We start from the raw sequence: 24,122 nt of genomic DNA, 5'->3' as shown, positions 1-24,122 counted from the left end.
ACCAACTAACAAACATGTAGGTGCTCCCAGAAAGCAATGACATGAAAAGGTGTGTTTGTGAAGCAAGGGATATTAGGGAAGATAGGACGTATAGAAGACTAGCAAAGGCACATGATCAGATTTTTCTTTAAGTTGAATGTCAGACTGTAGTTATATGCATTCCACTTGTATGAGGTTCTTTATCTAACAAATGCAATCAATGTAACCGGTTCTTTGTACCCTCAATAAATTCCCAACAATAAAAAGAAAAGAAAAGAAAACTAGCAGGTAACATATTTATTTAAACTGAAAATGGGGTCGCAAATGAACCAAAATATTATTTTCCTAGAAATCTTGAAATCTGTCTTCAAATTCTTGTATGAAATCAAAAAGCAAGGCTGCATATTTTTCACTATTCATAGGACTGTGTTTAGCCAACATATCAAAATGCATAAAATGGTTTGCCTTAATTTGAGCTTGCCATAATTTCACATTCATTTGGAACGCTGTTATGGTTTGAAACACTGTATTGATAAGCTGGTTTTCACCTTGAAGACACATGTTTAACTCATTTAAATGAGCAGTTAAAGCCACTAAAATGTAATTCACTTTCAAGTTCTGGCACAAACTTGGTATGGGGTACCATAAACAACTTGATAACATGTGGCAAGTCATAAAATCTTTTCAATATTTGGCCTTGACCTAGCCAGCTTACTTCCAAAAAGTAAATAATGTTGCCATAGTCTTCATCAGTATTTTTAAGGAATTCCTGAAATTGGAGATGATTCAATCCCTTAGGCCCTTAGGAAATTCACAGTCTGATGACGATTTGCATGACATTATCCATTTCTAAAGGTGTCGAGCATAAATTTTCTTGATGTACTATGCAATGATACTTCATCAGTGTAAGTTTGGGGCAACAATTGTCCCAACAATAATTACATAAGTCCCTCTTTTTTGCCTACCATTACCAGGGCACCATCTGTAACTATACCAGATGTAGTGACAATGGACAAAGAAAGTCACTTTTATTTTTTACTGCTTAATACAAATCTCTTGGTTTAGTTGTGTCCTTTAATTGCACTAAAGAAGCCATTTCTTCAGTGACTTTATATTCATCATCAATAAGACAAATTTGTAGCATTAATGCTATAAATTTAATTCAAAGGGTAAAATTTAAAATTAGCAGCTATACCCTCCAAATTTCTCGTGATAGATTTTTCCAGTTTCTTCAATTCACCTGGCTATACTGGTGAGGCAAACTGATTTTAGAAATATTCTTCCTTTTTTCGGGGCAAATTATATTTGCCATACTTTCCATGCTTAATAAGCTCACCATTGGTAAATGGTTTTTATTTTTATTTTTCTGCTATTAAATATGCTACCAGAGAACTAGCTTTTACTATGGAATCCATCTGAGTTGTTACTTTAAAACAATTTTTGGTGAGAAGACGAACTTTTTTTCAGTTCTGCTATTTTGTCCTTATGACACAATCCTTCATACACATTGAATTTGGCAGCATGTTTTTGCATATAATGCCTTTTCAAATTATAGTCTTTGAAAACTTGGACAAATTCCCTACAAATTAAGCAAGTGCCTTACTATTTGCCTTGATAAAAAAGGAGTCATCTGTCTGCTTTTCATTGAACAATCTTCCTTCATCATAATTTTTCTTTTTGTGGGATCTGTTTTCTTTTGAGACGTTGTAGCAACCATGGGATTAAAAAACTAACAACAAATAAGGGACTGTATTTACTTCTATTATGAAAATTAATTGATAGGAAAATAGAAAGTAAGGTTTGGCCTTTTCCATATCTTGGCTGTCCAGGCAGGGTGAGGTGGAGGGCTGATTGTAAAGTGTGGAGGGTAGGAGATGTGTAAGATGTTTCTAGGTGTGAAAGTGCCCTTAATTGTCAAAGAAGAATGTTTACCTAACTTCTAAATAACCGTAAATGCCTAATGTTGCAATGGTAGATTGAAGTATTATTGATAACCACTGCCTCACCAAGTTACCATGAGCACATGTAACATCTGATGGTGTCAATTCACTGCCTGCACTTGGCAGATAGCTCACGGGAAGTCACACACTGCTATAGAACTGAAGCCACCCATGTGTAAAAATATTGAGAGTGAAGTTTGTTTATGTTCTGTGCCATTTCGACATAACATTGTTGTACACAAAGTTTGTGCTCAACAATCATACAATCGAGTTTCACCAATAATCTCATAATGTTTTAAGTAAGCTTATGATTTTGTTTTGGGCCACGTTCATAGCCATTCTGGGCCACATGCTGGGCTGTGGGTTAGAGAACCTTGATTAAGGTATATTCAACTACGTCATGTTTAAAGACGATGAGAACAAATGACGCCTGTGCTGATAATGTAGGACTTTGGTCTCCGAATAAAACATTCAGGCTTTTGTAACTTTCATTATGTTGTGATACTGGTTTTCTTTTAGGTGTATTGTACTAATCTATCTTCTTGTTAAAAACCAGGGCAAAAAAGAGCCCAGCAGTATCTTCAGATAGGCAGTGGTTCACCACTTTCTGTCCCAGCCTCTATCTGGCAGCCTGGAGTATGTCCCCTCCAGCCAGCAGAGAAAGGCTGTGGCTAATATGTACTGGAGGCCACCACTGTGGCCATGCCAGTTACTACAATACAGAGGAATGTTTCTATTGGGTGGTAAATATGTGTTGCCCTGCCTCTTTCCCCAGGGGTCAGTCCCTGCCAAGAACACCCCCAAAGAACTCCCCGAAATCCTTCAATTAAATTAGTAAAGCCTACCACAGCGGGGAGCTTCCAACCCTATACAGAGCCTGCTGTTCTCATTAGTTACAGCCTGTGATGAAAAGGCTTTTTATATACCTTTTAAAAAACATATTAATCTCCCACCCCACCCTACAACACACTCAGCCCTGTGAACTATAAGAATTGCCCCCACACACCTGACACCTGGAACATTCTCAGGTCCACCTTCCACTTTCTCTCCCCACATTTCCTCACTGGAGTTGGGCACTGATGGACCCTTGGATTCTGGTCCCCAAGCTCACGCTCACTCAGCACCAGGGACAAGATTCCTGTCCTCTGCACACCCTGTGCTCTAATTGTTCTGTATCTGTAATCACTAAATTGGACGAGAAGTGAACCTCAGATTTCCCAAAATGTGACAGAGATAAAAGCACTAAAAAAGGTTAAAAGCACTGGGTGGTAAATGTGGCTCAAAGAGTAGGGCGCCGGCCCCCACATGCCGGAGGTGGTGGGTTCATACCCAGACCTTCCCTAAAACCACTAAAAAAAAAAGAAAGAAAAGATTAAAAGCGCCATCTAAATGTGTGGTGTTATAGATTTTCACATTTACTAGAAGCCCAGTGATCTGACCTCAATACCCTTTCAGTTCTCACAAATCATTGGCCATGCTTGACTAGTGAGTGATTTGGTAAGTAGCCCAGTTGTCTAAGGAAACCATCTGGGTTTGAGAAACAGAACTTGGGATCCTCTCCCTTGATTCTCCCTTGGATCCTTTCCTTCCTTGGGCCCCCCATGAGAGAATGACAGGATGGAGGAGCCACAGCACGCCAGGATGTTCCATAAAGAGGGACACTAACCTTAGCATTCTGCACACTTCCTTTCACCAACAGCATCAGCAGGCCTCCCGGGGACATAAGAGTGCTGGGTGGTTTCTGTGATGCTTCCCCTGCAGCTGTATCAGGCAAGGTGTCCTTAAACACAGTTTTCACAGCTTCAGCAAAGGCCTCAGTAGTCTCTTTAGATGCATCCACAAGGTAAATCTCTTTCAAACAGCATCCACCTTGACTGTACTGAAAGTTTTCCTTGACCTCCAAAACAATGCTCTCCACACACTGGTGTACAGGAAAGCTGAGCCTTTCAGAACCGATAGCTGGGATGGCTATGGATCGGCACTTGTGTTTCTCAGCTAAATCGAGACTTATTCCCACAACTCTCCTTAACATGTGCACGCACCACGAGGCCTGGCTGCTGTCCCACAGGGGCCCCACTGCGTGGATCACATGGCGATAAGGGAGCTTTCCTGCTTTGGAGATGACGGCATTGCCAGGCGGGACCCTGCCACCTCTCTTCACTATCTGGTCACATTCGGCCTGGAGCTCAGGGCCAGCTGCTTTTAAGAGTGCTGCCCCAAGGCCAGCAGAATGCTGGAGTTCCTCGTTAGCGGCATTCACCACCACATCCACGGCCAGCTGAGTCAAGTCGCCCTGCTGCACGATCAGCTCCACCCCAGGGGCCAAGTCCCTCCGAGAGAGGCACTGCGGCACCTCATCCTCCTGCAGCTCGATGAAACAACCAAACAACTTTCTGGCCTCACTTTTATAAAACCGGGCTTTTTCCTGGAAGAACTGCCTGGCTCCGGGCTTATCGATACACACACTCCTAACACAGACCGAATCCCGGACTTGCAGGATGTCCTTCGTTCTCTCCAGTACTTCGCTCTTGGGGCCAACCAGTAAAATGCCCTTTCTGTTCTCAGGACTGAAAACTACCTGCACATTTGTCTTCTTCAGCTTTGGCAAGGACAGCTTCTTTTCTGCCTTTAAGTAGCTAATAACTAAGGAAGACTTTACTTCAATAAATCTCTCTATTTTCATGTGCTTTTCCAAAAAGTCAACAAGCAATGTATAGACTTCATCAACTTCTCTCACACAGCCTGCAATGATGACCTCAGCTGGGGTCTTTGAACTTGACTCCTGGATTACAACAGTGCTGGAGGAGGAGTTATGTTTCCTGCGCAAATTGCAAGTGAGCTCTTTCCATTTCTTGCCATTAAGAACTTCATTATTCTCAATTTCAATGCGCTTATAAGTTAAGGCACTGAGCATTTGTTTTTCAGCTTCTAACAGGACTTCAGAAGAACAGCCGGTTAACAGAACAGTTGTACCCTTTAACTCATAAATCCCAAGAATTTTCTGTGCTTTGAAAAGATGCTGAGAGAATTCTTTACAGTCTACCTGCTGTAAAAACTGGAAAACCTCAGGAGAAACAGGAATGTTCCTCTGAGCCATGGTGTACACCTTTTCCTGGATTTCACACTTGACTTTGTACACATCTGCGCGGAGTCCTTTCACAGACATGTATTGAGTGACAGCATCATAACTGATCTCCACGTCTGGGCACTCCGAGCACAGATGGTCCAGTACACCACTGTGGCTCAAAAGAACATACTTGCTTGGAGACATGGCCACTTTCTCCTTCACACTCTGCTCTTCCTTTTTAATTTTTTGTGTGGTGCTTTCTATTAACGCCTTCATTTGATGCTCAACTTCTTGGACATCCTCTGATTTCCCTGCCAAGATTACCATCTCCTTCAGGGTATCAAACTCAATCAAAATTCTATCATCTTCTGAGTCATTTCTTATAATGTCCCACACTATTGGCTCCACTTTAAGTGATGTGACTTTATACTTAGACCTGAGGCCAGAAAGTGCCATGGAAGTATCTTCCTGCCAGGTCTTGATCCTCAGTCTTCCTTGGTTGACTAAGGTGGCTGCTGGTCTGATGGTTACTTTACCACTGAGTTGGGACCAGGTTAGCTCACAGTGGCAGTGACTCATCTCCTCATTTATCTCATCAATCAGCTGATTCTTTTTCTGTAAGAACTTCCATAAGGGAAGATCCAGTGATTCTTCAAATGGTGCGGGAAGCTTGATCAGAGGCTTCTCTTTTCCGTACAAGGCTGTGCCCAATGAGGCATAGTATGGGAACACAGAAAGTGGCATCTTGTTGAAGTCAAGTTTCTTAGCCATGATGGTGTCTAATGCTTGAAAGGAAAGATAATAAACATAAAATAATCCCAGTGTCATGTTTCAAGTGAAAACAGAACAAAACTATCCTACTCTAGAAGAAAACAGTCTTAAAGTCTGTAGAATGTTGATTTTACAAGTATCATTGAAAAGCAAAGTGCTCAAATATAAATTGATGTGTGCTAACAGTACACAGGTGTCCGTTATTGAATGGAATTATCACTTTCTAGCCAAATCACTCTATCTTGGAATCCTGTTAAACTCTATTTTCTATATTTCTGATATTACTGATAGATCACCACAATGTTAAGGTATAGATGAGATCTTACAAGAGTATATGTGAAACTTACTAGATGTAGAATATAACTGTCTTAACACAATAACTAAGAAAATGCCAGGAAGGCTATGTTAACCAGTGTGATGAAAATGTGTCAAATTGTATATAAAACCAGTGTATGGTGGACTATGATTGCATTAATGTAAATAGCTATGATTTAATTTAAAAAAGAAAAAAAGATATAGATAAGAGTGGTGATGAGCACGGAGAAAATGTCTGTCCCAGTATAGAAAAACATTTTGATTCTCAAAGTGAAGCTTGGCTAAGTATTATGCTTTTTGATCATAAAATAGCATAAAATTATGCTATTTTATGATCAAAATTGCTATTTTATGATCAAAATTGCTATTTTTCTACACTCCTACAATTTTAGGCTTCACACTTAATTTAGATTCCATTACTACCTCTAAGAGGAGGAGAATAATAAATTAGTATGTCTTATCAAGTGTCAGACACTATTCTAAGCACTTTAAAAATATTAAATTCTTTTCATCCTCACAACAACCATTTGAGATGGACATTGTTATTATCATCCCTATTTACAAATGCTAAAATTTAGACTAGAAAAGGTTAGGTAACTTGAACAGGGTTACACACACTGCAAATACGTGACCTAAAATTTATTGTCTGCCTATGCCTATCCTCTTGCCTCTCTACCCAACCCACGTCATCCTCACAGCTCTCTGAGAGCTCAGCCCCAGAGACGGTGCTTCAGCAGGATCCTCACCTCTTTAGGCTCCTGCCACTTTCAATGGATAGTCCCTCCAGTGTCTGTGAGTATGTATGTCAGTGTGTGAGTGCAGGTGTGAGTGTGTGTGTGTGTGCTCTTCTTTCCTTCCAACACCCTCCTCATTGCATGTACACTCTCAAGCAGGTGCAAGGGGTAGAAGAAGAAAGGGAATTAGAACAATCTCTAGTAACGACCTGGATAAAAAGGTATCTTTCACAGAAAGATGTTAAAAATAGCCTCACCTTGAGTGACATTGGGTTGTGGGGCTGCTGTCAGACACAATGGAAAGAACCTGGCCTCCAGAGACCCCAACACATATCCTCAATGTTCCAATGGCTGTGTGGACGCTCTGAGCCTGGGCTGTACCAGAGACCACTGACATGTCCTGTGCATCACAACATGCCACACACTTTGCAGCTGTTGTGTCCTTTCATCCTCACAGTTCTCTCAACTAAGTAGTAATGTGAGCCCCATTTTTAAAATGTCACATTATTACAGGGGTACAGATGTTTTGGTTACATGAATTGCTTTTGCACAGCTTGAGTCAAAGTAACAAGTGTACCCATCACCCAGATAATGTGCATGCAGCCCCATTACAGATGAGAAAACAGAAGCTTCTGTGGGTTAAAGTAACTTCTCCAAGACCCAAAGCTAGTTAAGCACCAAAGCCCAGGTTTCAATCTCAAGTTTGTCTGCCCCAAGACCCATCACAGAGGTCACCACAATATGCCTCAAAGTTTCCATTCTGTTTTCTCAGCTGTGAAGACAAGGTACCTATATCTAACTGTGCAGGCTTCTAGAAGGATCCTGAATCACTGTGGCAGAAAACACAACAAATGATCTCAAGATCGTAGGTATTCAGTAAGAGTTCTCTTCCTTAAGAAATGCATCAGATTTTGAGAAGTTGAACTAAATAATTTCAGAGTAAAGTGCCCAACTGATTCCTCTCAAGTAATCTACATAAAACACAGTATCACTGAACAAACTCTGTTTTTACTCAAGCTCTACCTACAGTTGGCCTCAGTTTTGGTAACCCATTGTTAGTGATGTAATTTACTGCAAGAAAAAGGATGTTATAGGTGAACAGGAGATGTGAGAAAAGGAGAGAAGTTAAAGGTCTAAGTTGTGGGACTAGACTACTCAGGTCAAGCCTGGCTCTGTCACTTACCAGCCATGTAATCTTGGGCAAGTTTTTTCTTTTCTTTTTTTTTTTTTTTTTGAGACAGAGCCTCAAGCTGTCACCCTGGGTAAAGTCCCGTGGCATTACAGCTCACAGCAACCTCCAACTCCTGGGTTCAAGCAATTCTCCTGCCTCTGCCTCCCAAGTAGCTGAGATTACAGGCATCTGCCACAAGGCCCAGCTATTTTTTGGTTGCAGCTGTCATTATTGTTTGGCGGGCCCAGGCTGGATTTGAACCCGCCAGCTCAGGTGTATGTGGATGGCGCCTTAACCGCTTGAGCCACAGGCGCCAAGCCATCTTGGGCAAGTCTTTAACCTTTCCATCATTGAATTTCCTCTGAAATCAGTAAAACAGGGATTATAACAACCAAGACAATGTCCATGAATGTACCTGTTAACACTCTGTGGAGTTATGCAAAGGTAAGTTATAATTCTAGGAAGGAGAAGCCAGAGAGTGAAAAAGAAAACCAGTGTATCTCAGACTGTGGAGAACAGGAAATGAGCAGGTGTGGAGGAGGAGGTGTGAGCCCCATGGTCAGATGGTGCAAAGAGGTCAGGGAGAAAGGGAGCCTTTGACTGTGCCCACTATAGTTGACAAGAAGAGATCTGGCATAAAATAAGCCTCAATTCAACAGTCCTTATTATTGGTTATATACACACAACATAGAAATTCCAGGACACACATAACAGCCCCAGGCCCTCAAGATCTTTGAAAGCCTTGGGATTGTCCACTCCCACCACAAGCTTGGAAGTTAGTTTCTAAAGTAGACAGCTTTATGTTCCTCTCTCCCTGGGCACAGAATCAGGCTGCTGGAGATTTGAATATGTGACAGAAGTTCTTGTCTCCTTGCCCCAAGAATACGAGGTCTTTCTTTCTGTTTTAATCCAAACCATACCTTCACCTCTATTTTCCCAGCTCATATAAACTGAGTTTAGGAAAAGAGAGGTTCCTCCAAGTACCCCATTGAAATGATTTATATGCCCTACCCTGATTAATCCCAGGTGTTCCTTCTTTCCAAAAAAGTCTGGCCACTTAGTTCCTCCTGCTTGCCCTTGACCTCTGATCACGATGGAATCTCCAAGCTGACTTCAAGTATGCCTCAGAGAACTGGCATATGCCCACAAAACACTCATAAGCATTTTTGTAAAGGTTTATCTGGATGTGGTTTTCACAGGTCACTACAAACAATAGTCCAGCAGCCATCCACTGGTCATTTTGAACTGCCGCTATTAATTTCTGAATGATGACAATGACAGGTGAAAAGGAAATAGTGACACTTTTATAGGAACTGAATGTTGCTGAGTGTTTCTTTACCTAACTATATTCAAATTGAGAGTTTCCACTAAGTATGCAGCTAAAACCGAGATCATTTCTTTAAAATTCAGTATTTCAAAAATTCTAGAAGCAAAGGTGGGAGACTCATAAGAGAATCCTTTTACATCTTTCAAAACTGCAATGTTTTATCTCTAAAGTTTGAATCACTGGTGTCATCAAACAGATGAACAGAATTATTAATTCAATTTCCAAGGAAATGTTTATCATTTATATAAAAGGCATCAAAATTAAATTGATAGTTGTTAATTTCTGCTAAAAGTGGCCTAGATGATGCCAAGGATGATAGGGTAGTAAATATTACCTTTTCTGTCAAAAAATTCTATCAGAGCTGAACTCTCTTTGGGGAAATATTCAACATTGGCAACTCTTCCCCCTCCATGGAAAGGATTTTCAAAGAAAAGTTGTAAACTGTATTCATCAACACTGGGAGGCAGGTTTTCAACCCTGATTGTTTTGGTCACTTCCAGAAGTCTTGGAGAAAGCTGGAGTTGTTTAGCTGAGTGGTGCTGGGAGCAATCCTCAACAAACTTCATGGTATCTACAAACAACAACAACAACGTATCAGTAAAATATGACGGTATCTTGGTAACTCTCTGGCCAGTCAATGAGATAAAAGGGAGAATCAAGCACTCTATTTTCCCACACAAGATTTTAATGCCTGGCCTGGAGCAGTGGTTCATGGCTGTAATCCTAGCATCCTAGGAGGCCTACCTGCATGGTTTGCTTGAGCTCAGGAGTTGGAGACCAGCCTGAGCAAGACTGAGACCCCGTCTACTACAAATAGAAAAACTAGCCAGGCATTGTGGTGGGTACTTATAATCCCAGGTACTTGGGAGGCTAAGACAACAGGATTGCTCAAGCCCAAGAGTTTGAGCTTGTGGTGAGCATTGATGCCACAGTACTCTACCTAGGGCCAAGAGTAAGACTCTGTCTCAAAAAAAAAAATTTTTTTTTTTTAACTACCTACATGAAAATTCACAAGTCTAAAACTCCTAGTCTCCAAACGACCTACATATAAATGTCTTACCTGGATTAAAGCCACTGGGCTGTGTCTCTGCCTCCTGTCACAATGCCCACGACCTTCACCAACCCTCTGGAGGGCTTTCTCTGTGGATTTCCTCACCTCATTCTCCCTTCAATGGCTCCCTACTACCTACAGATACAGATCACACTGCTCAGCCACAGTCCTATGCCCTTGGCTATTTGATTCCAAACTAATTTCCAAGCATCACCTGTGGATATTCCGTCATTCATCTTATTTTCCATGCTGCCACAAAAACTAGTCACTATTTTGAAAACCCTTCTCTCTCTCTTTTTTTCTTTTCTTTAATTTTATCATTACATTGTCTAAATGCCCTTCTCCCATTTTTCAACTCATCCTGCAGGACATAGCCCACCTGTCTTGTTTAAAGCAATAATTATTGATGGTGAACCCACACTGTGCCAGGCACTGAGCTAGGATCTGAGGACACTGAATAAAAATGCCAGTGGGGGGCGGTGCCTGTGGCTCAGTGAGCAGGGCGCCGGCCCCATATACCGAGGGTGGCAGGTTCAAACCCAGCCCTGGCCAAACTGCAACAAAAAAATAGCCGGGCGTTGTGGGGGGCGCCTGTAGTCCCAGCTGCTCGGGAGGCTGAGGCAGGAGAATCGCCTAAGCCCAGGAGTTGGAGGTTGCTGTGAGCTGTGTGAGGCCACGGCACTCTACCGAGGGCGATAAGGTGAGACTCTGTCTCTACAAAAAAAAAAAAATGCCAGTGGGAGGGAAGAAGTCTTGACAGGAAATAAGCTGTGTATGGTGGGATTAAATGAGGTGGGAACACTAATACTGGGAATCAGACAGGATTCTGGGTTATGAAGGATGAAGAGAGGTTTATCAAATGAAATGAGAGAAATATACATGTCAGGCAGAAGGAACATATTTTGGACATGACTGACTGATACTGTTCTAGTAGAAACCTTATAAGAGCAAGAATAAGCCACCTGTCCGGTGCCCTTTGCCCCACAGCGTGTTGTTCCTGCTGGGAGACAGCCTCTCCTCTTGCACCTTCCACATCTGTTTGCACATGGGCGTCCTGCCTGACCTGAGACTGCGAGTCTGTCAAGAGCAGGAGCCCTGACTTACTCATCTTTGTACCAAAGGCACCTGGACCACTGCCTGGCACACGGGACGGCTTTCAGAATTTATGATCAGTGAAGAGAAGCAAATCCATTTCATTTTCCCTTTATAAGAAAGGTAATAAATTTGAAATAAGAATAGCCCCCTTTACTGAGTCTTTCTCTTGTCTTAGGTACTCTGATAAGTGCTTTTCAAACACCATTTCATTTAATATTTACAGAAACTGTACTAGGTGGGTATTGTCACCATTTTATAGATGAGGAAAGTGAGGCACGGGGAGGACAGTGACTTGGCCAACTTCATGTAACTAGTTCAATGGCAGAGCTACAGTTTGGATTCCATAACATGTACTCTTAATTAATCACTCCACGCCCATGGCCATGAAGAAGGGAGGGCTCAGAATTAGCAAATGTCCTTGTTTTAGGTGGATGTGACTCTTCATAATCTCAGAGACAGCCCACAGACTCCTGACAGTGACCTTAAGGAGCACTCATTTTCTGACCACACACACTCACTCATTCCTGCATAGGGGAATGACCATGAAAGTACTAAGGAAATACATGATGAACTGGGTAAGAGAACGGGCTGTAGAGGTAGGCTGCCTGGGTTCAAATCCAGTGCACTGTATCTTAGCACCTTTGTGTCTGTCTCCCCAACTGTAACAAGTGGGACAGTAAATAATGGTAATCTCAAAAGGTTGTTGAAGACACCAATTAATTAATTAATACATGTAAAGAGCTCAGCATACTACCTGACTTATAATAAGTACTATGTGAGTGTGCTGTACTACTATTACTCTTCCGTAAGTCCATTTTGGAAACAAACATCAATATTTACTTCTCCCAATGAGATAACACGTGGGGAAATACTGATCCCTTTACCTGGAATCCCTTACTTTTTCTCTCTCCTTCTCCCTCACACTCTCTTTCTCCATCTCTCTCTCTCTCTGATACAAAGTACTCGTGCAAAATTCATTCTCTTAAAAACACCAGAATTTGGTTTCAAAACTAATTTGTTTCTCTTTCAAAATTAAAAAGCATCTATATTAAAAACGAGTCGCTCTTACTAGCTACTAGAAAGAGTCCAACTTACAAAGATGTTCCATAAATGAGGCATCCTAAGACCCAAGGTGTGGTGCAAAGAAGACTGGCACATGAAGTGTCACTTGATCTTACCTATATGTTTTTTAAAGGTAACTACAGCGACATCAGAATCTGGTATTACTTCCACATCAAAGTCATCCTTGGACAGGCCACTTATGAGCTCTACCAACAAGATTAACATCATGTCAGTCACATTTGCCTTGAGATCTTCAAATGCCACCAAAGAGGGAATATTTTCACATTCTTTTGGTGTATCTTCCATTTCTTCTGATCCTTCATTGGGGGAGACTTTTGTACCCAGTTCTTTTGATGCATCTGATTTGGGGGACACAAAAGAAGTATAAGTTATTATCATTATCTATCATAGTCTTAGCAAAGTAAATGATCATAAGATACGGATCTCTTTCCTTCCCAATCTCTTTGCTGACTCACATTAAAACAAATCTTGGATGGTGTTCCCTTTATTTAATTAAAACAATATGTAGTATTTAATTGTCTATTATTATTATTTAAATTCAATTTCCTTCCATTTTCATGTTGACAAACTAGGTCTTTATTTTTAAGATCATCTGCATTGTGAGGAAAAAAGATTTTTCATTTATGCCTGGGAGATACATAAATTAACCTTTATGGAGATCAATTATTAAAATGTGTCCAAAATTCTTAGCAATAAGAAAAAAATATTCATTTCACATACCTAAGTAAAGAAATAGTGACTTGTGAAATGATTTGCATTCTAAGACTATTTGTATGTATGAATTTCATATGAAAATTATACACAATTGAAGTTCCATTTTGTTATACCCTTTCTGCCTGTCTCTCTGAGGAACCTGCTGTATCCTTCCTTGCACTTGACATGTTTTTCTAGCATGGCACCATATTACAGTATAATTACTGAACTAAGCTTCTCAGAAGCAAGGCACATGTTCATTTACCCTTGTATTGCTGGAAGATGGTACATAATAGATAATCGAGGCTCAGGAAATGTTTGGGAATAAGATTTGCTGCTTAGGTCACTGGAGGAAAGCAAGACTATGTGACCCCGCTCAAACATGGGCATCTTCTACCACATCATATTCCAGAAAGGAGTAAGTTCTCATCACTGAAGAGAAAAAAGAGCCTTTGCCGTGGGTGACTAAGGGAGACATATGGAAGGTAAAAAGGCTGAGAGAGCAGTTGTATACAGCAAGCTCACTGAGCAGCAGTCACCCCCGCTGGCCTGTCCCTCTCCCCTGCTGAACATAAGGGACATGCAAGTTCACTCTCACTCTATTCTTGTCCAGTGAAGCCCGGTGTATATGATACGATCTTTACACACTCTGTGAACCATTCAGTTCTGAGCCCTTGTTATGTTCAAGACACTGCATGTACAGAGAGGTGTGAATGCAAAAACTTACAGATTTTCTCATGGAGGTGTATAAGAAGAAGGAGAAAGGGAAAAAACATGTATAAATGTCTACTGTGGCAGAGTAAAATACCTGTGCTCACCACATTTATTTTGTTTTCTTCCTGGGCAACATTTCTCAAATTTCCTGCAGTTCCATTGCTACAGCAGTGTTCAAGGAGCTAATGGCTGTGGTGGAAGTGGTGAGTTCCACTTCTAGGCGTGGCCAATATAAATCACCTTTATAGGAATCCCTATTTTCCCTTACAGTCACCTTAGAGGTCACACATTAAAGACACTGGTGTCATTCTCCCTTACAGTGACCTTAGAGGTCACACATTAAAGGCAATGGTGTCAAAAGTTGGAAGCTGCCTGGGCCCTTGAATGAGTGCATGATGCATCCGTACTGCCCCTACCAGCCCAGCTGCTGACTACACTGAACTGTGATGTGAAGGAGAAACTAACTTGTATGGTGCAGTCATTTGTTATAACAGTTAGATCATCTTGTTGTGTGCTGGATATGACACCATGCACATACGCTCATGCTGAATACAAAATAGCTTAAGGATAAAATAACAATATACATTAGCATTAAATGAGACAGGCATGGCAAATCAAAGTAACTACTTGGCTAGGGAGGGGGCTATATATGTTCAAACCATGACTTAGGCCTGTGACCTTGGGCAAGTCTCTTAATTATAAAATGAGGGTATTGAACTAAGTGAACTGAACAGTAGGCATCTCACCAGCAGTAGAGTTTTATAACCCTATGACTATTCAAAGCTTCATCACAAGAGAGGCTTGATAACTGACAAATAAAGAGCATCAACAATCAAGCCAGGATCCCAGAAAGAGATAAGGGGCTGGGCTGCCATGGAAAGGCTTCAAGAAGAGGAGGAAGTTGAGCAGCAATTCAAGGGCAAACAGAATTGGGTAGAGAAGTGGGACAGAGAGTAGTGTGAGCAGCAAAAGAGAGGCAGAGCCATGTGACTGCAACAGACTACTTAGAAAATGGTGATTTGATTGAGGAGCACAAAAGGATAATTTTTGTGCAGAGATGGAGGAAGCAAGGACAGAAAAACAGACTAGGTCCAGAATATGGTCTGGACTTTATCTCACAGTTGGTGGTAAGGGCAAGTCATGGACGCTTCCCATGAAAAGGGTGCCAGGACATTTATATACGCTGTAGTGCAAAGGTCTGGTGCAATTTCAGAAGGTACCAGATACAGAGCAAGCAAGCAGGTGGCTCCTGCTATGCTGGATTTGAGGTAAAAATGGAGGGTCTGTGGTAAGAGAAGGATCGATGGGGAAGAATTTAGAAAAAAATTAACAGGTCTCTCTGACCAGCAGATGTGAAAGCTTATAGAGGAGAGATGCCTGAAGTTTCTAGTATGTGAAGGGTGGGCTGATTCTGTGCTTTAAGACAAATGAGGGGCAGTGCCTGTGGCTCAAGGAATAGGGTGCCAACCCCATATACCGGGGGTGGTAAGTTTAAGCCCAGCCCCGGTATAAACTGCAAAAAAAAAAAAAAAAAAAAAAAAAAAAAGAGGTTCATGATGTAAAGGACTTAACTTTGGTGAACAATGATTTAGCTTTCTCTCTTTCCTCCTCTGGAAAAAGGACATGACCATTCAAGGATGCATGTTTGTAATTTAAAAAAAAAACAAAACTAAACAACCCCCCCAAAAAAAAACAAAACAACAACAACAACAACTAAAAAAAAAATAAGGACTCCAGAAAGGGCACGTCTTGGGGAGGAAGATGTTTTCGGGCACATTGGCTTTAACATACTTCCCAACAGGAAGTTCAGATGGAAGTTCTAAAATTTAGAAGGGACTCCCAGCTTGGGATATAGATTTGGAAATACCAGAACCTGCCAACCACAGGTAACCGTATTCCTCTGCTCCTGTCCTCTCTTCTCCCTGGATCTGCTAAGATCTTCCTAGTAGTGGTTTCTCTCTTTTAGACCCAGCCCAACTCAGCTTAAGCTGGAACTCGACACTGGCTCTCTGCTCACATCCCCCGTGTGCCTTTCCCTGTGCTATGAACTCCTGAGACATCTCAATTTTTAACTTTCTGCATTAGCTTCAGATGCGCCTAGTGCATTCACGGTGGTGCATCCTCCATTTTGTCCCTCCCTGAGATACAAGATCTCTTCCGTAGCGGCTCAACTCACATTGGCTCGGTTCTGAAATGTCTACCCCACTCTAATTATTTTCAAGAGTTCTAGCCTTCGAGCCGTGTTGGAATTCAGGGTGGAGTAGCCATCCAACAGAGGCTTCCATCTTCTATCCCTTAAATGAGGCAATTTAATTACCTGTTGAAGGACATTCAACTTCCTGGCTGGTTACTATTCTTAGAGTCTGGATCAGGTAAAAACAGGTTAGAAAACGGGACTAAAATCTCCAGGACATGAAAAGTCCATTGGTGGAGAGGGGTTCAGTGAGAACGCACTTGAGGTATAAGCACTGGTAAGTCAGGTGAGACAGAGTTGGGGTAAAAGCCATGAAACCATAAGAAATGCAGACTTGATTGAGCTTTACATCTAGAAATACAGCACAAGTATAAAGGTAAACATATAAAACCTCTTCCTGGTCTGAAATTGAGTTTAAGAGGATAGTACTTAGACATCTTCCAAGAAAAAGGTAAAGATTAGGTGGTCACAAAAATAAACACTGGGAGTGGGCAGGCCAATTCCAAATCCAAACGGTGGAAAGCAGGAATTGCTCTCAACAGGCAAAAAATTCCTCTCACATAAGATTCTTGACCTTTCTAAGAAAGCCATGTATACCGGATTATGCAGTTTAATTGTACGTGTGCGTTACAGGAAAACAATCAATAAGACCTATCCAAAGTAAATGCAGCTCTCATATTCTAGTGGTGTTTTCAAAAGAGAAAATTGCAGAAAACTACTCATAAGACAACTTTCATTTTAAAGGATAGTGTTTATCCATTATTTCAAATTCCTTTCTATTCAGATTTGGGTGTAAGCACCACTTTATCTCTTCTTCTGAACTCATGCAGCCTGGGTCATGTCCTCCCCTTTATAACAGGATGCTTAGCTACAGACACTAGCTGCGTGTTTAGTACAGCAGGTGGCATGATGCGCCAGTTCATCACCAGCTCCCAGGCACTTCTTTGCCCCCCTCTCAATTGCGAAGCATATTCCAGCTCCCAGAGAGCTGTTCTATCTTCTTGACCTGAGACCTAATAGCTCAAGAAGCTGCGTGTCTCCACCCTCTGCACAGCAGGCTCAGAGGAGGTAGATGATACAGCCCATGCCAGTTCCACACAGAACTAACCCTGCATTGTGTTAATCCAGAAGAGAGGGATGACTCCCTCAAGTGCTTTAACAAAAGCAGAACTGCCTGGTGAATGTCAGAGTCCTCTCCACTGAGAACTTACCTGGGTTTTTTTGGATACAGAGTCTCACTACATCACCCTCAGTAGAGTGCCAGGGCATCACAGTCCACAGCAACCTCCAACTCTTAGGCTTAAGCTATTCTCTTGCCTCAGCCTTCCAAGTAGCTGGAACTACAGGTGCCCACCACAACGCCTGGCTATTTTTTTTGTTGAAGTTGTCATTGTTGTTTGGCAGGTCCAGGCAGGGTTCAAATCCACCAGCCCTTGGGTATGTGGCCGGCGCCCAAGCTGCTGAGCTACAGGTGCCGAGCCCTTACCTGGTCTTTTGATATCTTCTTTAAACTTGGATTCCTGAAACCCAAACAATAAAGCAGCATTACTACATTAGTCACGTTGTCTTTACATTAAGAAAATGCACCAACCCTTAGATGTATCGTAAACAGAAACTACAATAGGGACTTCAGAACACCAGGGCTCTTGAATGACCCTGGGGCTATGGGTAGGGGTATATTCACTGGCTAATCTCAAATATCACTGATGGAAATCAGACACAAATAACAGAAACCTCAATTAAAAGCAATTGTTCGGGAAATGGGGTAAGACTGGAATCAGAAAATAGCTCAGCCCGTGATTTTCCAGTTTAATGTTTCTTAGTGTTTCCTATGTAACGAGCACCGTGTCCTGTGCTTTATTCCGGCCCTCTCGTTTAATGCTCACAGCAATCCAACAATCCAAGAAGCTGGATACTATCACTCTATGACTATTCTATTTTAAAACTGAAGAAATACTTAATACAGTAGTATGGATTGCTGTTTCCTCAAAATGACATAAAAATAAGACAAATATAGCACGTTCCAGGTTACAAAGAATCCAGGAGAAACAGACCCAAAGTTTTACATCCGAAACCACTGTTATTATCACTCTCAAGTCTTAACTTTTCCAAAGGTCTCCAATGTCAAACAAAAAGTGCCACCTCCTCATTGTCCCACACTGCCCTATCCCTGCCCTTGTTCCCTCTACACCGGCAATCTGCCTCTCTCACCCCAGATTGATTCATACTTCTCATTCCACTATATTCTCCTCTTCGCACTTCCCATTTCACACACCTTAGAAGAACACCCCAATTCCCTTTTCAGCTCCCCTCCCCCCCAGTTCACCTACCTCCGTCAAATTTTTCTCTTCTACACCATCATGGACTTTATCTGAGGCTGTGGGCAACTGGAGAGTTAACTTGAAAGTTCCTTTTCCTGGCCATATTAACTCGTGATTCTTTCTCTCCAGAACTCTCTGCCGAACTGAAACGTACAAAAAAGAAAAAATAAAAGGCCAAGTGACAAGCAATCTTTATTTACAAAATTCAGCTGTGATTTCTATAGGCTTCATTATCATCAGTCAAAGAGAGGTCATGTGTAGTTAAAAGAGAACTTTAGCAAGCAGACATGGATTTGAATTCTATCTTTAAACTTATTTGTTAATAGTGAGCATAATCCTTACTACACTTTATTTATTTATTTACTTATTAATTTGAGAGAGTCTCACTTCTTTGCCTTTGGTGGAGTGCTGTGGCCTCATAGCTCACAGCAACCTCAAACTCTCGGGCACCAGTGATCCTCTTGCCTCAGCTTCCCAGGTAGCTGGGAGTACAGGCCCCTGACTATTTTTTACAGATAGGGTCTCCCTCTTTCTCAGGGTGGTCTTGAACTCTTGAGCTCAGAAGTCCACCCACCATTGCTTCCCAAAGAGCTGGGATTACAGGCCTGAGCCACCGCACCAAGCCTACTACCCTTTACTTACGAAGCTTTGGTCTTCTTGTCTTTTAATAAGGTTAACTGAGATTGTTTTGTATACATACTGTATGTATAATATTAAATTGAAGAAACATTACCAAAAACCTGACACTTGGCAGGCACTCAAAAAGGTAGCGTTATTTATTCTACACCAAAGTGAACTAAAGTAAAACATCCCACAGGCGGCCAGTGAAGACGGGGTGCTGGGGAATGGCAGGATGAAAGCTATCTTTTAGGAAGGCAACTTAGGTGGCCAAGAGAATCACCAGAGGCCTCCTTAGAAAGCCCTTTCAATCAGTTCCTGAGCTTGTAACGATAAGGGTTTCACACCTGATAGTACAGGGAGTAGAAACAAGGACACGGAGAGTCTGGACTCTAGCGAAGCAACTGAACCCTGCACCTAAGAGTCCAAAGACCTAAATTCAAATTCCAACTCTGCCAGGAGCCTCAGTTTCCTCACTTGAATGAAGTCTGTGAATGCACTTGCTAACACCTTGCAGAGCTATTAAAATGTAAATTATAAGAAGGAGCAGCCAAAGACATAAAAATGAACATCATTCTATCTCAGACTTTGGAGAAACAGGAATGAGGGAGTTTAAAGGAAGAGGCGTGGTCAACACAGTCAGATGGTGGAAAGGGAACTTCCTGGAGTGCCCTGCTGCTCCCAGGGCTGGCTCAGGCATGAATGTTGGGTTACCCGGGTGCATTCTGATGGCATGGTCCTGGGAAGGTCCAAGGATGTAGGTCAGAGCCAGTTTGTAATCTCACTCTTTGCGAGGAGGGCAGATGTCTTCATAGTCAGTCCTAAGGACCCACCGTGAGAAGGCGAGAAGAGGCAGCTGCAGGTTCTCAACCAGGGCGCTATGTGCCCATGTGCAGCTGGCTGCCGCCCCCTTCCAATGTGGGCCTAGATGTAGAAGACGGCTCTGTGACGTCAGGACACCGTGAATCTCCAAGACCCATGAAGAATCCCCCTGACTCCAGGTGTTTCTTAACCACTTTTCTTCACCAAAAACATCAACAACAGGGAAACACAGAAAGGAACTCTAAGACACAGGTTCGCTGGTGCGGTTCCGCCATCACCTCCAGGCAGGGCAGAGACGCGCCAGGAAGCGCAGCGCCCCGGGTGCGCTCCGAGTCCGCTCTGCCCTGCACCCGGCACCTCTCTAGGGTTGCAGGAGCCGGGAGGATCCTCCCGCCGCGAGCCCCGGGCCCAGCCCCCGCCCGAATCCCGGGAGGGAGGGCAGGGTCGCCCCCTCCTCCGCCCCGCCCCGCGGCGCCCCTCACCGTCCTCCGGGTGGAAGAGCACCAGGAAGCGGGACGGGCTCCCGGGGTCTTGCTGGACCTCACACTCCCCCCCGCCGGATCTCTTTGGGCTCTGGAAGTACATCTGCAACTTGGCGCGCAAGCTCTTCGGGGGGTCGGGGCCCCAAGACCCCTGGACCAGCAGCGGGAAGGAGCCGGACTCAGCCATCCTAGGCTCAGCTTGCGCGTCCCTCCGTCCTGACTGCTGGCCCGCCCATCCCCACAACTCTGGGCGGTTGACTTTGCCTCTTTCGCTTTCCTTTTCTGGAAAACTCTACCGACCTCTAGTTCCCGTCTTGAGCCGTAAAAAGCTGAGGCAGGACTGAGCTAGTAACCCCCATTCGCCACCTTTGTCCTGGGCAGCAGGGGTATCCTTTGCAGCCCCCGCCATCAGGCCTCCCTCCACCTGCGCCCAGGGTAGCCCAAGCTACGGGCACTCAACCAGCCCACAGCTAAAACCAGCAGCTTTGGGTCGCCAGACTTTGAACAAACACGAGGATAGTTTCACTTTTGCCATAAGCAGACATTTTACCAGAGAATAAAATGGTTCGCAAAACCTGACCCTTTTAAAATATTTGTTGCCCTTGTGGGGATTTCTTTCAACAGTGTAATTACCAGAATTTTACTTTGTTTTCTTATTTTTGTTCCCTGAACTGTTCATAGCACATGTCTAGAAATGCGGGAGACGCGATGCACTCCCCTTGCTTGTGGAATGTTTACTAGGTGCCATGTACTTGGAATGAAGTCAAAAGACAGAAGCTTAGAAGCAGGAGTTGACAGGTCTCTTAGACTGTGCCAGAATTAGAGCTGCTCTCCTCTGGGGCCTGGACCTGGAACATTGTCTGAATCACATCGAAGCTGAATTTCAGAATAAAGTAGAGATGGGCTAAAGAGAATTTACCAGGCTTTTATTTCCCGTCTGTGCTAATGCTAGACAGTATTGGGATATCTTCTACTGCACCTGTCTACCTGCAGAAGGTGCTCATCATCTGGTCTAAACTACCCTGGGCCCTGCTGAAGTCGGGACACAGGACACAGAAGGGCCTGTCACAGCCCTCAGACATAGTCGTGACTGTTTCCCCAATCCAGAACTAAATCAGCACTTCCCCTAATGCCCTCTCCCTAGAGTCCGGAGGACAAAGCTTCTTTTTCCTCATGTTACCATTTTATAAGAAATAAGGTGGAGACTATTTCTGGAGTCCTTCCAAGGATTTATTCAAGTATCAGCAATGTGCCTTGCTTATCAGCTCTGTTCCTCACTCCTGAATGGACGGAGGAGGACCTATCATAGCATGTGGATGGCACTTCTTGAAAGCCAAGGAAAGAGGGTTCTGGAAGGAGCAAACTATTCAGCATCATACTCACTTCCTGCCCAAGAGGCAAGCGTCCTCTCAGGGCTGGGGGAGGAGGTGCCCTTGCAACATAGAAGCCACCATGTTCACATTCCTTGGCTGGACTCCACCTCAAGGCCACAACTAATCTTAATGGAACAGCCCATTCTGCATTTGGGGGCTGAACTTCCCTTTCCCTGCTTCACCTAAATTTCCTCTTTTGGGTTCTCTTCAAACTTCTCTCGCCTAACATCAGGCGACTTTGAACTTCTCTACAAACTAGCATTGGGTGCCCTATTCCTCCCACTAAAGTGTAAATTGAGGAAAGGGCTACTTTCCTTTCTGTCATCAGAGAGTCGTGAGCATCTCATGTCCACCACTCCACCTCACTTTGCTCCTGAACCTCCCAGCCCAGACCCCCACAAAATAGGATGTAGTCACAAGTCAAGGAAGAAGCACTCCAAGAGGTTCAGACCTCAGAGCGACTCACCCGATGGGCACATTGGGTTTTGGCCTCACTCTCTATACTCAGGTCCCTTTCAGGAGCTTTATCTCCTCCATTGGGAAAGTCTTCCTTATGCCTCAATCTGCCAGGACAGTAATCTCTAATGGTACATTCTCCCAAATAGGAGTCACTTAGGTTTACTAATTTTCAGTTGGGTGGGTGATGGAGGTGACTTCCCAGGCCAGCCTGGAGGAGACTTCATCTGCCTGAGTGTGTGGAAAGGCCTTTACTGGTCATCCAGTTAGGTAACATTGAATCTGACACACAAGCAACTGTCCCAAGACAGGCATTCGCTCTCAGAGAGTACAAACTATAGCATATTTTTTTAAAAGGGAGACATACATTATAATTATATAATAATATAATAGTATATTATTATCATATAAAAATATTTTATTATCACACCATAACATGCTTGATCTCCACCAGTGATATGCTATTAAATATTGAGCAACCATCTCTCAGGGAAAAAAAAGTTTACGTATGTGTGTATGGTTATTAAAAATTATATTCCTGTAATGGTTGGATAACACAAAAAATTGCAAATAATAATAAAATATACAACTCTATTATAGAGTCTAAATAGCCAATTGATTCTCAAAGAATATTTTGAAGAGTTTTGCCAAAATTACATCTGCAGCCCACCTATGCTTGAAATTGATGAATAAGTGGTTCTGACATAAATGCCCATTAACACTTTTTTAGGTTAACAAGATGGAAATGAAACAAGGAAGACATTTGTCAGAACTCTTATTTGTCGGTGACGTGATTCCTTCTTTACTGAATTGAGTGATAGTTTTCAAATAATGCAAGAATATTTTCTCAATCATTGGTGCTTTTTACAATGTAATGGCTACAGGCTGACTGGCTTGTAAATAATCTGCCTCATTACCATGTTCTCCATCTCTTTCTTAAGTCTAGATAATCAACCAAACAATAAATCCAGTCCTAACTTGTTGTGCTTGTTAATTCCATGGTGTAAATATTCCCAGTATTTACATCTTCCCAGTGAGCTGCTACTGACTAGAATTGGGAAGAGTTAAACAGCAGTATACTGTTATATGATATGTATGCCAGATACAGCAGACATAAATAACTCGGGGCACATGTAGTAGCAGAATGTAGTCAAGAAATCAGGTAGTAGCCGAGTGTGGTAGCTCACCCCCATAATCCTAGCACTCTAAGAGGTTGATTTAGGTGGATTACTTGACCTCACAAGTTCGAGACCAGCCTAAGCAATAGAGAGACTCTCTCTCTATTAAAATAAAATAGGAAAGGGAGAGAGCAAGATGGCAGCTGAGTAACAGCTTCCTTGCATCTGGGCACCGTGAGTCTGGGGAGATAGGACTCAGGCATCTATGGCTGGTGGGATCTGCCTATAATCATCCCTGTGAGGATACAGGGAGTCAGCAAGAGACTTCTGGACCCCAAGAGGAGGACTAAAACAGTGGAAAACTGGCAAGTGGTCGTGTGTGTTCAATCGGCCTAAACCCGCCGGCAACTGTAAGTATAGTGCAGCAAGACTGCAAACTGGAAAGGCCTTACCTGTGAACTGTTTTGGTATCTTTGGACTTGGCACTCACTTGAACTGCCTTGGGAAGAGCCTGAGCAGGAGTGCGGAGAACTCTGGCCATTGTCTAGGGCCCCAATCTGAGCCACTGAGCCAGATGGAGCTAATAGTGTTTGGCTGTGGGCCACAGGGAGCCACTGTGAGTGATCTGCCCCTGCAAGCTCTGCCCTCAGGGTGGTAGAGCAAGAATCGGGAGAGAGCTGGTAACCGAGTGACTGAGTAGCCTAAGGGCGGGGTCTGAGCCGCCTTACAGCCCTAACCCTCAGGGGTAGAGTGAGACTGGTTTTGGCACACTGGGTAAGTGGATAGCCACTTCAGCAG

The 24,122-nt window shown here is 43.0% G+C and overlaps 1 protein-coding gene across 1 annotated transcript in view; it reads right to left on the bottom strand.

Moving 5' to 3' along the window:
• The window catches only part of LOC128567580 (protein mono-ADP-ribosyltransferase PARP14-like), an 86,087-nt gene extending 65,352 nt beyond the window's left edge, over positions 1-20,735 (bottom strand). Inside the window, 6 exon segments of the mRNA XM_053564865.1 lie at positions 3,586-5,771; positions 9,639-9,875; positions 12,629-12,871; positions 17,621-17,654; positions 18,465-18,598; positions 20,378-20,735. Coding sequence (XP_053420840.1) covers positions 3,586-5,771; positions 9,639-9,875; positions 12,629-12,871; positions 17,621-17,654; positions 18,465-18,598; positions 20,378-20,564 — 3,021 coding nt within the window. The 5' untranslated portion in view covers positions 20,565-20,735.
• Positions 20,736-24,122: the final 3,387 nt, after the last annotated feature.

The sequence above is a fragment of the Nycticebus coucang genome, chromosome 16 (genome assembly GCF_027406575.1).
Source record: "Nycticebus coucang isolate mNycCou1 chromosome 16, mNycCou1.pri, whole genome shotgun sequence".
Classification (NCBI taxonomy): Eukaryota; Metazoa; Chordata; class Mammalia; order Primates; family Lorisidae; genus Nycticebus; species Nycticebus coucang.
Note: the sequence above shows the minus strand (reverse complement) of the source record. Positions and strands in the feature narration are given on the sequence as shown.